Below are 16,050 nucleotides of genomic sequence, written 5' to 3'. Positions count from 1 at the left end.
CTCAGGTATTTACACAGAGCGATGACCACATATGAGATTGTCCTTTAACAATAATTTTCTTGTTATCTTTCAACAATTATCTTTTCTTTACATTCCAGATGAGTTTAGAAAATGATGATAAGAGAGCACGCACGCGATCGAAGTCTATCAGAGGTGAGCAGCTGGTTATCCCGCAGCACAGGGATGCACAAACTTGAACTCCTCGCGCTTTGCTTGTTCCAAATAGGCTTTGATTTTTCAGGTCCAGGCTTAACTCTTTAAGTTATGCTCAATATTCTCCTCTCCAACCCTACTGCAATCTATCTACAAACCTGCAAAACTCCCAGCCGCAACCTTTATAGGTCCTTAGAATATTTAACCCTCATCCCTTACACCTAGGAGAAAAAAAAAAAAAAAAAAAAAAAAAAGAGCAAGAGAGAGAGAGAAATAAAAAAAAAATCACCCCTTTACATGCTTTGCTTTAGGGGGATTGCAATCACTGGAGCTTCAGATCAGCTCCTGGGGCTTTCATCATGCGCACTCTGCCAGCGGCTTTGAAGTTGCACATCTGAGAGTGCCTGGCAGAAGTAGTGCATGCTGGAGAAGCAAATGGGGCCGTCCCCTGGCAGGGATGTGAGGACAAACGACTTGTTAAAAAGCTTGATTGCTATTTATTTTCTGAATTTAAAAACATGTGCAGGTCTTTCGTTGCATGCTTTCTGTTGGGGAGAAGGCGAGGTGCTCTGATGCAGAGCAGAGGGTGTCACCTCAGATGGTCCCATAGCCACGTGTGATGGTTACAGACCAGCCTCTCTGTTTTGGTTCCTTTTTGTGACCATGAATTTTTTTTTGTGGCTATGGATGTGATGAATTGCAAAGGTGGCTGGAAGCAAGGAATGAACAGGGCTGGCTGAAAAAGTGCAATGGCTGCAGGACCTGCAGCTTCACCCACACAGCTGTGCCAAGCCACCTTCCTTTGTCTTGACCCTCCTTGCCCTTCTCAGCATCTGCAGCTTTTTAAAACAAAAACCCAGATGCTGCCAATTATGCTGAATCGAGCTTGGATTTTTGGGTTTCATTGCTTTGTTGTGCTTACATAAAGGTGCTTGCTCAGGTTGCTAATGAGAGTGCCCTGATTCTATTTATTTTCTCGCACCCTGCCTTCCCCACACTTGAATCTGGATTTCCTGATGTGAAAAAGTAATTTATTGCATATGCCCTGGGACTTGCTGCTGCCTCCAGTTTGTTGAAGCTTGTGAGTCATCCCACCGGGAACTGGATCCCAGGAAACCCAATTAGCTCAAACAAATTGAGCAAACGTGTTATGGTTTTTAGCCTGGGCAAATTTAGACTTGGGTTGTGGATTTTCCCCCCTCCTGATTATTTGGATTCCTGGATGGATGTAAGGTTTCAGCAGCGATGCTATGTTGTGTGTTATAACTGTAAGCAATGAGAAGTCCTCTTACTCATAAATGGGGAATAATCCCTAACACCCCTACAAAGCATTGTTTACCTTAGAAGCCAAATAGCACACAGCCTACCATGTGTCTGAGCATAGGCAGGGGCTCCCACATCAGTCCAGTGTGACAAGGGGAGGAGAAAAATGTGGCTGTGCCTGTTGTTGTAGAGGTAAATGTGGCCATTGCAGCAAAACAGTAACAGTGCAAAAAGTAACTGAGGTGCATGTTTTAAAGGCAAACAGAGAAGAAGGCATGAGAAAACTTGGTCTTTACTTAAAAATGTTTGAGTTCAATGCACTGTATCAGTATGGCTCCACTGACTTTAAAGTCATTGCGTCTTTAGAGAGAGAGGTGGTCCCTGATGCTGCAAACACGCTCACGCGCTTGAAATTAAGCACAGCCATGAGGATTTACAAGGCAGGATTATGATTTACTAGAGGCTGGCATGCAGTAAATAATGGCAGGATAGATTTTCCTTGCCTTCCCCAAATGGGATGCCTGAGGAGGCAGCAGCAACCCAGCTGCAGGCAGGAGATGATCCCCCAGAGAAGGGGGGTGCGCAGATCCCTGGTGTGTTTTTGACCTTGTGTTTGTTTCCATTGCTGCATCCTGCCCCTCCACCAGTGCCCACGGAGCTCATCGGCCAGGAGGTGAGGTAAGGACCCTGCTCACCCTCGGTGGTGGGAAGGAGGGGAGGCCCCGCACCAAGGCTGCTGTGGGCACAGCCCTGCAGCTCCTTATAGGCTGGGGAGCCCGGGTGAGGGGAGCAAACCCATGGGACTGATGGGGTGGAGGTCTTGCTAGGAGACTTATACTGGTGGGAACCTTGTGTCCAAGTCCTCTGGGCACACTGATGTGTGGACAACATGCACCAGAAGAACCACGGGAGTTAAAGGGGTGAAAATAGAAACTCTAGAGGGGTCATATTAGACTGGAAACCCTCCAGCCATCCTCTGTCCCACCCCCGATCTAAATCCCAGCAAAACCTAACACCCACGTTTTGCATTGCAGGTTCATTAGGGACAACATCCCCCTAACCAGAGTTTCTTTTCTATGTATTTTACATCCTCTTATTAACCCTAAACAATGTTGTTTCACATCACCTCATGCCAGATGCCCCTCCTTTGGCCCTGCATCCCCCTGTTGAGTCACCCAGGTCCTGTTATCATTCATTTAGCGGCACCGGCATGCCAACAGCAGCAGCCAAAAGAGCAGGAGCAAGTCTCTGCAGCCCTACAGAGCTTCTCATTATAAATAACAGCCTCCCCCATCTCTAAGATCCCATTAAACCTTGCAGAAGGGCTTACGTGAAAGGTAGGAGTCTTTAACCTGGACAGGCGCTAATAGCAGGGGCTGCCTCTCCTAGCAGCCTCCCTTAGAAAGCTGCATGTGTCAAAGAGTAATTGGACCTTAACCAACCCAATTTCAGAGTATTTCTGCTCCTCTGCTCTCCTATTACTCTGGAGAGATGGGAGGAGTGAGTGGCAGGCATGCCACTTCTCCAACTTTTATTGCTGAACACTTGAGTGGAGGTGGTAATTGGAGCAGGTGACATATATAAGGGGCAGGGCAGAGTGCTCCACAAAGCCATCTCTGCAGCTGTCACCTAATTGCCTGAATAACTGGACGATTAATCGACTAATTGGAAGCAGGGCATCGTCTGCATAACAATAAGAGGCCCTTTTGTCAAGCATATGAAGGCTGTGGGGAGGGGGAGAGCAGTGCGGTGTGGTGGCTCTTGCTGGGAAGGAGAGCAGCTTTAACAGACCTGGAAGCCCTTTTGGGACTCCTGCCAAAATCCGTGAAACCTCCCGAAAGGAGGGTGGGCATGGGTAAAGCCTGGCGTAGCACATGCTGAGCATCACCTCTGCACTGGCACTTTTTAAGGGGATTGAATTAATATGCTGAAGCCGGAGACATCCCAAATCGCCACCTGCTTTGGAAAACCTCGATGCCGAACCACTTGGCTCTCTCCTGCTTACTCTTTACTGCAGGCTTCCTTTTGCCACATCAAAAATGGGGTGGGTGAGTGGGGGGGAATCAGCTTTAATTGATGCAGGGAAGCTTATGAAAGCCTGTAACATCTTCATCAGAGCTGCTCTTGTTTTCCACTGAATAAGGCCTTTTTCAGGCACATCACTGGTAACATAAACACCGCTCTGTCTTTCAGCGTGCAGTCACTTAAAGTGTGTCTGGGGCTGCTCAGGACAGAGCTGCCTCGGTCATGACTGAGGGCAATTAAAATTAAATAGACTTTCAGATCATCAGCAGAGGCAGTAGTGAAGCGGGGAGCTCCCTCTTCCAATTATGCATGTTAGCGGGACGAGATCTTTTTATACATGACCTTAAGCATTTTGCTCGGGAAGGGATGCTTTGCTGGCAGGCAAGACCCCAGGCGTGGTGAGGCTCAGGCTGTGCATGTGTGCTGAAAAAGCTGGGAGCCATCCCCCAAGCGATGATGCTGGAGGATGCTCAGCAACTCTGATTGAAACTGGGCCATAAGCAAAGGGGACAGCAGGAAGGGGACTTCATCTTGGAGGGGCCAGGAGGTGCAGCTTATGCCCACGCCTCATCTAGAACGCTGTGTCCCTTTAGGGGACATGCTGCCATCATTTGCCCTGTTAGCTTTAGCTTTGCTAAGCTAAAGCAAGCAGGTCTCCCTGGAGGAAGGATTCCTACTCTCCTGACAGTTCAGCAGCCCTTTCCTGTCCCGGTTTTGGGTTGAATTATATTCTCTGAACACAGCGATCTGACTTGTGCACGGTGTTCTGGGGAGCTGAGCCATTAATAACCTGCCGGCACCCAGAGCTGCTGCATCCATTAGTGCACTCAGATCCTCCTTATCCTCAGCTTTCTGCAAGGGCTGAGCTCTCTGCTGAGAGCAGAAATTCTGAGTCCCTAAAGCCTGACTTGGCACTTGGTACTATGTAATGTTGTCCTGCGTCTTTTACTCCAGGAATAACAGGCTGGCCAGATCCCCTCTGGGCTGGCGATGCCTTCTCCCTTTGCACTGTCATAAAGAGATTTCATTAGCGCTTCCAACTTCCCGGGCCGAGGGTGATACGGTGCTAAATGAGGTTATTAATCCTACACGACTCCAGAATTCCTCAGATGTCAGGCAAGTCACTTGGGCATCCTATAATCAATGCCATAATCTGGTTTTGCCAGAAAATGTTTGCTCTAATGCTTTTTATCTGGAGCCCTTATAGCTCCTGGAGCTGGGACTAATTACCCTGGCAGGAGAGGTGTGTGGCCCCGCGCTGAGGGATGCAGCAAGCAGGCTGCATCGCTGCAGTCTGTGGCAAAGGACTTTGAGCACTGCCCAGAGCTCCCTGGAAGTATTTAACTCATCCTCTTCTGTGGAGCAGCCGGAACAAATGCAGGGATTTGGGAGATCTGGTCACCTAAATCCCACCTGTTCCCCCCAAAGAGGCTCTGAGGTGCTTTTGAGGATTTTTGTCCTGGTGATCTCCACCCAATGTGCTCTGGCTAATACCTCCTTGATCCACTCCCAGCCTGCTCTTTCCAAAAAAGCCATCCCTTTCTTACTGCAAGGAACCCCAGTTCCCTGAGAAGCCATCAAATAAGCGCAAAGCCCGTGTTTTCCTCCTGCACCAGAGGAAAACTGAAGAGTGGCAGTGGGGAGGCAGAGTGCAGTAGTTGCCTGCTTTTTAAAAGCTTGCTCTTACACATGCAAATCTTTAATTAAACATACTCATAAAACTATAATGAACCGTTCATCTAATTAAATGGGGTGAGTCATTTCATTAATTTTTAGCAAACTGCAAGGCTGCTCTCCTGCCCTCCTCACTTGGAATTCAAAGGGACAAGCTGAACCATTTGAGGGAAATTATCTTCCCTTTTGCGGTTATTTTGTTCCTTTGGCACAGGACCTGTTTAACTGACCATAGTTTATACATTTCTAATTAAAAATAAATTCGCCAAATCCTATTGCTGTTCTTGATGGTTGCTTGTTTCCCTTTCAAGCTGTCCAACTCCAGGCTGTAATGGCTCAGGACACATCCGTGGAAAGTATGCAAGGCACAGAAGGTGAGGCTGGGTTGGAGGTTGTGGGAACGGAAAAATGCAAGCAAGAAACCCAAAAGACAGACGTTCACTGGAGAGAGGCTGGTTCAGAGCAGCAACCGAACCAAACCTAGCTACCAAAGAGCCAATTTCTGTCTCTCCATCGGTCCTTGAGGTATCCTAAAGGATCTGCTTCACCAGGCTGACGGTAGCCTTCCCGCAGATCCCAGACCAAGTGCGTAGGTGCCTGGGGTTGATGACCGGCAGAAATTTTGGTCTGCTCTGTGCCTCTGTGGGTAAGGAGAAGAAATGAGAGCACTCTGGCTGCCTTGGAGGCCATGGCAGCCTTAAGTGATGGTTTTCATTACCCTATAATAGTGAGACTGGAAAAGTTGGTAGACGTGCCCCAGGGGATGGTACTGCATCTCTTGCCTTGTTTCATGGTGGCACTGGTGGCCATCAGCAACAGTGGTGCTGGGAGCTGCTGGTCCTGCTGCTCCCTGGCAGCAGCTGCCTGTGGGCCAGGGTGCTGGAGTGAGCCCAACATCCTTGCGCTGACTTCTGAGAAAAGTTGACATAGTTGCAGAAAGTTAAGGTCTGAGAGCAGATCTTCTGGCCACAAAGGGTTAAAACAGCTAGAATGCTGGGCTGCTGGATGATTTATTTGTTTTTTTTAGTATTTGTATATTTGTCCGACTCACCTTTGCCTAACGGGTTTGGATGCCGTAGCCATGCCTTTCTCACTCAGCAATGTCTCCTCTCTGCTCCTTGATCCCATCTGCAGTTTACAAAGCTGCCCTCTAGCAAAGAAGAGGAAACTTCAGGATGCGGAGACTGAACATCTGGTATCAAAGAGAAAATCCCATCCGCTCAAGCTGGCCTTGGATGAAGGCTACAATGTTGACAGTGACGGCAGCGAGGAGGCTGAGGCAAAGGAGGAGTCCGGCTCCGATGAGTCGGAAGGGATGCTGGAGGAGGACGAGGCGGAGGCGGTGGAGCAGGAGGAGACCCACAGCCCTGAGCCGGCAGAAGGTGCTTTATCATTATTGATTGCAGAGCTGTGTTCTGCAGATGAATAAAGGGCAGGGAGTGTTAATAACCAGGAGTTATAGCTCCTCTGAATTATGTACAGGATGGGTCCTTCAATTATTACATTCAGTGGAAGCACAATGGCAAAGCTCTGGTTAAGCAGAGAGAGGATGAGCATAGATTGTCTCCAGTGTCTTAAAAATGAGGGCTTTTCCATCAGGGATGCTCCCTGGGGAAAGACCCATGGAAAGCACGGAGGAGCTCACTGCATGGCTCAGATGGCGGTGGGGAAGGCAGCCGCGGTCCCGCATCGGTGCCTCGAGGGGCTCAGCTGGTGTCCCCATGCAGGAGCTGTCCCTGTCTCTACCTGGAGGAGGTGGGTGTCCAGCCAAGGTCCTGGCACTGTGCCGCCCCCCTGCTTTGGAAAGCCCGGTCTGGGGAGCACTGGGAGCAAGGGGGCCAGGTGGCTGCTGGCTGCGGGGGCTGGGAAGCCACACGCATCTTAGTCCCACCAAAACTTCCACGTGGAAATCCCCTTTCTACCTGTGATCCCCAAATGCAATAAATTCGCTGCTGCAGAGGTACAACAGCTAGGCTCTAGTTTCAATTAAGCTTAAGGAAGACAAAGAGATGTTTATGAGCTTAAATAATTACTTTATTTTCCTCTTTTTTTTCTTTACTTTTCCTCCTTTTTTTCTTTTCCTTTTTTCTTTTCCTTTTCCTTTTCTCCTTTCTTCCTTTTTTTTCTTTCTCCCCTTTTCTTTTTCCCCCTTTTCTTTCTTCTTCCCCTTTCTTTTCTTTCTCCTCCACCCCCCCAGAGAGAAGCCCAGCGAAATCGACGCATTATGGACAAAACACGGCAACAAGTATGTCTGGGCCCAGCAAGGCCAACTATAGCAGCTATCAAGAAATAATCGCCAACTCTCTCCTAAACCTAGGCCAAATAGCAGAGGAAACCCTCGCCATCGAAGGGCAGCTGCCTGAGGCTGAGCTGCAGGGCTCCAAGCCGCCATCCAATGTTGTGCACCTGGTCCATGAGGATGCGGGAGAGGAGTTAGTGGAGGAGGAGTGTGACAAGGAGATCATCATCCAGACGGAGGATGCGGAGGAGGTCATCGAGGTCACCAGCGAACGCAGCAGCGAGTTGTGTCCAGAGCACCGGGACGATGCGAACTGTGAGGAGTCCTGCAAACTGGAAAAGGCTGAAGCAGAAGAAGAGGAGGAGGAGGAGGAGGAGGAGGAGGATGAGGAGGATGAAGATGATGATGAGGAGGAGGATGAAGATGAAGAGGAGGAAGAGGAAGAAGAAGAGGAGGATGAAGAGGAGGAGGAGATGGCTCCTGAAGTGATCTGTGAAGAAGCTCCTCACACTTCTCAGGACACCCAGAAAAGCCACTGTGAAGGGCAGTTCAGCCCAAAGCCCGAGTACTCGGTCATCGTGGAGGTCCGGTCAGATGACGACAAAGACGACGACGCCCGCTCCCAGAAATCAGCGGTGACCGATGAGTCAGAGATGTATGACATGATGACGAGGGGGAACCTGGGGCTGCTGGAACAAGCCATTGCGCTGAAAGCCGAGCAGGTGAAAATTGTGCGGGAGCCCAGCAGGCTGCCGGGAGAGCATGTAAAGCACTTCCAGGTGGACGAGAAGCAGAGCAAACCGCTGGACAGCATCCGAAAGAGCTACTATGGCAAAGGTATGGGGACAAACCTTCATGGGTCTTCTTCCTTCCTATCCCCAGTGAAATAGCTGAACTTGTCTGCACAGCACCCTTTGAAAACCAGGCTGCTGGGGGGGGGTCACAGCCCACCCAGGGGATTTAGCCACAACTCCTCAGTACCCAGAGGGGTGGGGACATCTGAGGGTCAACAGAGAATGCACAAAATGATGGTGTCCTCTACATCTCAGCAGGGAAATTGCTTGACTAAATTGCCTGTTGGCCTTGAGACTCTCTGCCTGAGCAGCAGGGCTGGTTCAGAATCCGAGTGGGGTTTAAAGTAGTGGTAGGAGTCTGGCCACAGCAGCACGAGGGACACGGCAGAGTCCCCTGGGTGCTGAGCCCGGCTGCCTGCTCGGTCACTGTGAGTGGCTCCGTGCTCCTGGCTGGGTCAGTTACTCAAACTGCTCTGCTGATTTTAGTTTTTGAAACTTCCAGTGTTACAATTCCACCTTCAAGAAATAAAATCTCCAAAGCCAAAGGTTTCTCCCTGTTTAACTGGAAAAGCGGTAGGAAGCATCCTCAGCAATATTCCTCTCCTTTCCACCTTTTCCCCTCCAAATCTGGTAACCTGCTTCCCACCGTGCTTCTCCCACAATCCCTAGATCCCTCAAGACCCGAGAAGCGAGAAATCAAATGTCCGACTCCTGGCTGTGACGGGACCGGCCATGTCACGGGACTCTACCCTCACCACCGCAGCCTCTCCGGTTGTCCGCACAAAGACAGGATCCCTCCCGAGAGTGAGTACACGGTGGGATAATGAGGGTTGTTTAAACTGGTCTGAAGCTTGATTTCCTAGGGAGAATTTCACACCTGGTGGGCAGAGCTGTCTCAAGGCCAGTGGGCACTCCAGATAGTCCCAAATGATGGGAATATTATGACTGAGTCCCTAGCATGAGCCTAATGTTAATCCTTGGGCCATGCCAGAGTTTCTGGCGTGGGATGATCCTTTTCCAAGTTGTTCTGGGATGCTTCTATCCACCAAAGTGTTATTGCTCTTCATGGGAAACACTATGGAATTTACTAGGAAGTCCTACCCTTCTTAAAGATTTTTAGCACCATCCTGTGGAGAATGAGGTCCCTTCCCTGAGAATTAAAGAAGTGCTTTAAAAATCATTGCCTGCCTCCAGGGGTGTGTTAAGCAGTTCCCATCTTTACACTGAATGTCTTGCGTTTTTCCTTATTTGGGATATCATGTTGGGAAGAAGGGGAAAACGTTCTTTCTTGCTGTTTAAATGTGCTGGAAGTGTTGCCGGGTGGCAAAGGCGAGGAGTCGTTCAGGATGCGCAGGATAGCTGAGTCTCCTCCTATGCTCTCCTCACTGTAAAACTCGCAAGGTGCTGTACTGAGATTCATCTAGCCCACAGAAAATATTTATCATCATCATAACAGATTTATATATCTATATGCATAGAGAGATACTTCATTTCTACCTCTCTACCAGCATCCTAAATAGCTTTCCCTCTACATATATATAAAAATCAATGTTGTATGTTTACTATAATGGCATAACAGAGGAAAAAAAAAAATTAGGAGCCCTTCCTTATCGGTAATTTCAAAGGTTGCAGACCTGCCATAAACACAGCAAGAAACAAGGAGAAAGTGCAGTTATCGTCACACAAGCTTGAATGCAAGAAAAAAATATTAATAAATAACTAACATAAGCTGTGTGCTTTAGAAAAGCTCGCAAATCAAATTATTTTCCTTACTTTTAAGGTCAGCGCTGCAGGAAGCAATAATCCTGAAGATTAAATTTTTTTAAAAAAAAAAAAAGACAAAAAAGAAAAATCAAACAAAGACTAGTCCTAAGGATAAAAGCAGAGATACAACTTCAATCACTTAAAACTACCTGAAATGGGGAGACCTGGCTCCAAAACAGTGGTGGGTGGGAGGGGCTGGATGGGGGAAGCTGGACTGCAATCAGCAAACGAGAAGAAAGCCCAAGCTGTGTGCACAGATGCTAATCTAGTGCTGACCTGAGCACTGCTGCCTTGTAAATCTTTTTTCTCTACTCAGACAAATTCTAATTACAGCATTTCACGTCCCCTGATTTCTAGGAAACCAGCGTACAAACCTTGATGATTTTGTCTTTTTTCTTTTTTCTCTGATTTTTATCAAGTTGTTTTTGCTTCCCTTCCCCTCTCCCCTTGCCCTTCTTGCTCCGAAGTCTTGGCGATGCACGAGAACGTGTTGAAATGCCCCACGCCAGGCTGCACAGGACAGGGTCACGTCAACAGCAACCGCAACACGCACAGGAGGTACCAGCTTTGACTGCTTCTCCATCACAGCCAGGGCAAGGGTGGCCAGCAGGGCGACCATCCCCACAAGACTTGGCTTTACTTTTGCACTGAGGGATGGTGCAACTAAGATGGGTGAAGCAGGGATAACCCTAAGAGAAAGAATAATTTGGGAAAGCAAGATGGGGCAGTGACTTCTGGCTGGGAATAGAGCAGAGCAATGTTTCCAGGCTTGCAGGTGGGACTGTGGAGGGCTTGATGCAGGTGGGGTTCCTGAAAGAGGCATTTGGCATTGGGGAAGCAGAGGGTGCCCAGTGAGGCTGCCTGGAGGGTGATGTTTGTGTTTGGTGGTGGAGCACTGTGCATGATTTCTAGGGATTTCCACAATATTTAGGTCAAAATGCTTGACGAACTGGGAAATTAGGTCCTCTTGCTGTAGGACCTCAGGCCAGATGTGGTCAGGAGGGGACAGGGTTCAGTTTGGGACCTGTATCCCGTGCTCTGGCTTTGGTTAAACCCGAGCAATTTTACGAATGGGAAGACTGCAAGTGGAGGGGATGATGCACTTAAAAGCTAGAAACCTTCCAAAAAGCCAGGGTAGCTTTTGCTACAGGGATGCGCTCATGAATTTATGATTTACCATTTGTTGCTCTTGAGCTTAATTGGCAGAGAGTGATGTCCCTGTGAGTGTCAGTGCGCTTGCAGGTGTGAGGTGAGTTTGTGTTGTTACTTGTTCAGCCATGGAGGAAGGTGGTGGGTGCTTCATCATAGCTGCTAGAGGAATATTAGGGAAATCTGCTTGGTTAATTAAGAAGTTCAGTTTGGTGCAGGCAGCAAGCAATTGCAATGAGACTGAACCATCTGCTGGTGTTAGGGGTTACGGAGCGAACTTTGGGCTGAGACCCAGTGGGGTCAGAGCCCTGAATTGCACATGGGGCTGGGCTGGGGTTCCCTCCATGCTGGCTGTTCCAGCGATGAAGCTGCCTGTGATGGCTTGGGGTAGGCTGGGAGCATGCGGGTTCTGCTTGCGAGGGATTTTTACCTTCCCTGAGCAATCGCAGTAAGATCCAAGCTGTCCCGGAGAGGCAGAGCCAGGCTGATGCACAGGGCATGTGTGAGCAAAAGCCATTACAGCCCTCGACCTTCCCCAGGCACCGGCGCGCTGGCAGCCGTGCACATCAGAAGTGCAAATGCTTCCCTGCAAGTGCCCTTCAGAAGGCTACCTTCAAATGGCCCCTGCAAAAGATCCATATAAATACAAATCAGAAATGCCATTTAACTGCTAAAACCACTCAAAGGCACCAGCCCGTCCCCTTCTACCCCTGCTGTGCTCAAGCAGGGGGAGCTACGTCCCTGACCCACCGCCGGGCCCTGGGGATGTTCCGGGGCTCATTCCAGAGAAGTCTGGCACTTGGTGTTTGGCTGCTTTGCCACTTGCCAAGACTAAGAGTAAGCTAGGATAATGGTAATGAAAAAACCCTTTAAATGCAAGCACTGTTCGCATGGGCTCAGTGCAGCTCTGGGACCCTGAAATGAATTTTTTACACTCATCCCTCATGCTTGCTTTCCTTCTCTCTTTTTTTTTTCTCCTTCTTAAAAAAAAAACCAAACCGCAAAACAAAACAAAAAAAATTTCCACAGTTTATCTGGGTGCCCCATTGCTGCTGCTGAAAAATTAGCCAAATCGCATGAAAAGCAACAAACCCAGTCTGGTGATCCTTCGAAGACCAGCTCCAATTCTGACCGGATACTCAGGTAAATGGGACCACAAAGCGCAGCGCCGCGTAACCAGGCTGCCCCAGCCCTCCCCGTCATGCCATGCTCGCAAGAGCAGCCGTCACGGCTCCCTCCGGCTGTATCTTGATACTGCTGAGTCCTGTTATTATGATCATAGGTCTCGCCAAGGTGGGGAGATATTTAATTGATGATCCCAGGGAGGGCATTGAGGACAATGAATTGCTTCTGTAGCATCAATTAATGCTGAGGCTACAGGCCAAAGGGTTTTACCAGTGCAGCAGAAGGCATTTGTGCCGATTGCTCTGCAATGCAAACTGCCAGAGAATGATGGCTATTATATTAGCATTATAAGTAGGGTGGGCTCGGGGAGGGGGAGGAGGAGATTTAGGCTGCGTATAAATCACTCGATGGCAGTTTCGCCTGAAGTCCACCCACTTTTCATCCCTAGCCTGCACAGTTCGGAGGAGAGAAACCTGCCACTCATTTCCAAACCAGTCGCATTTATTTTGTTCTTTCACCCATCTCTATCTTCCCGGGAGAAAGGGCTGTCTCACGTTAAGGGTGTTCCTGATAGATGCTGGCTTCCGTAGCTGATGTGATTCATGAGGCTACAGATGGATTGTAATATGGTTAGTTATTTTGCGACGAGAGTGGGATAAAAACCGCAGTAGGAGCCTTGAGCAGCACTCCCACAAAGGCATCAAGGTCTGATTAATTTATTTATTTGCTCCCCAGGACTGCTGTGCACCCTGGTGTGCCAGCACTCGGTGCTTTGGAAAGGCCATTCAGGGCAATTATTTATTTATTTGCAGCAGAGCCCGTGCCGGGAGCAGAGTGCTCTGAGCACATCATGAGGACAGTCCATGCTCCAAGGAGCTCCCACTCCGAGGACTGGCTGGTGGAAAGAGGTCACGGGAAGGAGAATAACAATAGGCCATTTATATACAATTTCTATGCAAGTCAAATTGATTCATGATAAGCAGCCCAGCAGAAGCGGGTCTTCCAGAGGGGCTCTGCAGGCAGGGGAGAGGCCCTGTGCCTTTGCAATGAACCTGCAGTGGGGAGCAGAGCAAAACTGGGGTCTTCATGGCCTTGGGTTCCATCCTGTGTCATAGGTCCCATAAGCGGTCGTGCCCAAGTTTCTACAGCTTTTGGAAAATGCTACCATGCCATGGCAGCCTGCAAGAATATTGTTTTGGATGAAAGCGACACCTCGGTGTTTTGCTTAAAAAGAGAGAAAAAAAAAAAAGAAAAATATAAAGGGGGAAATATAAAAAAAGTAATCAAAGAGACCCAAACCAGATTCAGACTTGCTGAGGGAGAACCAAAGGGCTGTCGCTGCATCTGCTTCTTCAGTAACCCCTCAGGGACAAGGCACAGCTAGCTATGCATCCCCATTGCGTCTGGTCCCCTCCCAACAGCCATCTTGTCAAGGAAAAGAGAGTCACTGTTGTTTGTTGTTTCATCCTCAGGCCTATGTGCTTTGTGAAGCAACTGGAGATCCCTCAGTACGGAAGCTACCGGCCCAACATGGTCCCAGCAACCCCCCGGGCCAACCTGGCCAAGGAGCTGGAGAAGTACTCCAAGGTCACCTTCGATTATGCAAGTTTTGATGCTCAGGTTTTTGGCAAACGCATGCTTGCCCCAAAGATTCAGACTAGCGAAACCTCACCTAAAGCCTTTAAATGTAAGTTGGGAGCAGGGATGGGCTGGGTTTTGCATTTTCTGCCTTTCTCAGCATGCCGCGAGGTTCTTGGGATCATGGCTTTGGGGTGATGGGAGAGTCTTGGGTCTGAGCTGCTGGATCCCTCCTGCTGCTGTGAAGCTAGTGGAGAAATGGGGATGGGGAGGCTGAGATGGGTCCCAAGGTGTGCACCTTTGATGGAGAGAGGAGCCCATGGCTGCCAGTAAAGCTTTGCTTGGGGAAGAGTCCCTTCAGCTTTGGGAAGAATTGCATTGAGTGGTGGGAACGTTAATCTGAGTGATGTCTCTAGGTGGGATAAGTTACACAGTTGTCCTCAGTCGGTCCCCATTGCTTTGCAGTTCATATCTATTGATCTGTCTTTCCTCATCTAGCTAAATGGATTACAGTTTTCTTCTCTTCCATCTTATATATGATCCACTCTGCCCATTTGTCTTCTCTGTCGTGCTCTGCTCTCCAGCTCTACTACCTATCGATCACCCACCTCCTATCTCCCAGCTCTTTCCTATTGTAGCCACCCACCTCTGTTCTGTACCGAGGACCGAGCGCTGGCTACAACACTGTGCGATGGAAGCGTGGGTGAAAATGAAATGGCTAAATAAACCCTCAGGGGCTGGGCTGTCAGAAGCAGGAGGGAAGATGCATGGAGAGACAGCCTGCTGCGAGCCGATGTGAAACCTCCCCTTCCTTTTGACACCAAACATGCACCTGAAGACATCTTTTTGAGGAGGAAAAAAAAAAAAAAAAAAAAAGATTTAGAAGCCCAGTTTGCAGAAGTCAGCGGCCTCAAGAGGGTTTTCTGTCTGGCTAATCCCACTTCCACAATCCTGTTTAATCCTGATGCAGCTGCTCTCTAAAAAGTGCTCGTACTTGAAAGCATCCCGGTTGTGGCACTACAATGGAAGCGCCCTTTATTACAGTACTAAATCTGTAAAGGATCAGACAATGAAATTGGATGGAGGCCAGAGAGCACAACTGCCACTGTCATCCTGGGTTAGGGCTGATGGAAAAGTAATTTGTTTCCCAGCACAAGTGATTCTCTTGCTGAATAGATTGTGTTATTTGCAATATTAGCAAAGAATTTTCAGGGTAATTGTACTGACAAAAATAATTCCAGCAGACCCACTAGGATAATCCTTTCTATTTTTTCTCATCACTTATTTTACTAATTTGCTGATTGCGAGTCTATTAGTGGTAGAAATACTTATGAAATGGAAAAGCATCGCTGAGCCTATGGTGTGAAATTGCAATTGGCATCTCACGATCCTGGATATTGTCAGGTTGGGCTGGCGAATACCCGCACCCCACCGCAAAGACATGGATTAAACTGGACTCGAAAACAGGCAGCCATACACAAGAATAACCATTTGGGCAAACCTCCAATGAGTTAATCAAAGCGACAAGATGAATATGATTGCCAATCATAGCAGGGAAATCTGTTCCTTTCACTGAGAACTTATTTTAAAGAGATCTTCATCCAGAGGGATTTATATTCCCCTGCATGTGTGTGTATAACTCCCATTAATGTCAATATGCATTATATACGCACACAACGAGGAAGAAAGCAGTCCTTGGGAAGATTAGCATTTTATAGTGTCTTATATTACGAGTTTGTAATGGGAATAATGAAATCGCTTTGCTCTGTAGGCACATCAACCAAGGTTGTCTTGCTGCTTTGCCATCGTCGGGACAAAGCTTAGGAGTCTTCCCTGCGTGAGACTCCTACTGAAGTGGGAGGGATGTTTTCCCTTGAAAAGGGCATAGTGGAATGAATTAAGAATTTGAAGATTTTGCTAATTGATTCAGAATGCAATCCCATGGTTGTTGCAAATCCTGATCCCCTGTTTGCACTCACTGAAACTACTGACTTCAGAGGGACTCTCTGTGGGTCAAGGACCTAACCAGGACCAGGTTTAAGATTAGGGCAAGTTTTATTGTGGGCTAACACTGGGAAATACTGGCTTTTGTTTCATAGGGTGTGAAGAGAAAACGTATCTCTCGGATTGCGCTGCCACGTGCTGTAGCATACAGTAACAGTGCAGCATCGTGGCCACATGTGGCTGTGTAATAAATCCTGTTATTCAGGCATATTAAAATGATATGTCAGCTGTCAGAAAATCCATATTTCACTGGTGTCATCGTTGGAATCTTGTATTTCATGG

General features: G+C 48.4%; 1 protein-coding gene across 6 annotated transcripts in view; it reads left to right on the top strand.

The window, feature by feature from the left end:
- The window catches only part of MYT1 (myelin transcription factor 1), a 62,394-nt gene that overhangs the window by 27,974 nt on the left and 18,370 nt on the right, over nucleotides 1-16,050 (top strand). For 4 of the 6 annotated variants that reach the window (XM_056354917.1, XM_056354915.1, XM_056354912.1 and 1 more), the window contains exons 3-11: nucleotides 99-153; nucleotides 2,064-2,094; nucleotides 5,427-5,489; nucleotides 6,250-6,497; nucleotides 7,313-8,191; nucleotides 8,818-8,952; nucleotides 10,332-10,470; nucleotides 12,091-12,204; nucleotides 13,659-13,873. In XM_056354917.1, the coding sequence (XP_056210892.1) occupies nucleotides 99-153; nucleotides 2,064-2,094; nucleotides 5,427-5,489; nucleotides 6,250-6,497; nucleotides 7,313-8,191; nucleotides 8,818-8,952; nucleotides 10,332-10,470; nucleotides 12,091-12,204; nucleotides 13,659-13,873 (1,879 nt within the window). The remainder of the gene's footprint in view (nucleotides 1-98; nucleotides 154-2,063; nucleotides 2,095-5,426; nucleotides 5,490-6,249; nucleotides 6,498-7,312; nucleotides 8,192-8,817; nucleotides 8,953-10,331; nucleotides 10,471-12,090; nucleotides 12,205-13,658; nucleotides 13,874-16,050) is intronic. The other 2 variants (XM_056354916.1, XM_056354913.1) reach the window with 1 other exon arrangement.

This window comes from Falco biarmicus, chromosome 10 (assembly GCF_023638135.1).
Source record: "Falco biarmicus isolate bFalBia1 chromosome 10, bFalBia1.pri, whole genome shotgun sequence".
NCBI classification, from domain to species: Eukaryota; Metazoa; Chordata; class Aves; order Falconiformes; family Falconidae; genus Falco; species Falco biarmicus.
This window is presented reverse-complemented; position numbering and strand designations above follow the sequence as displayed.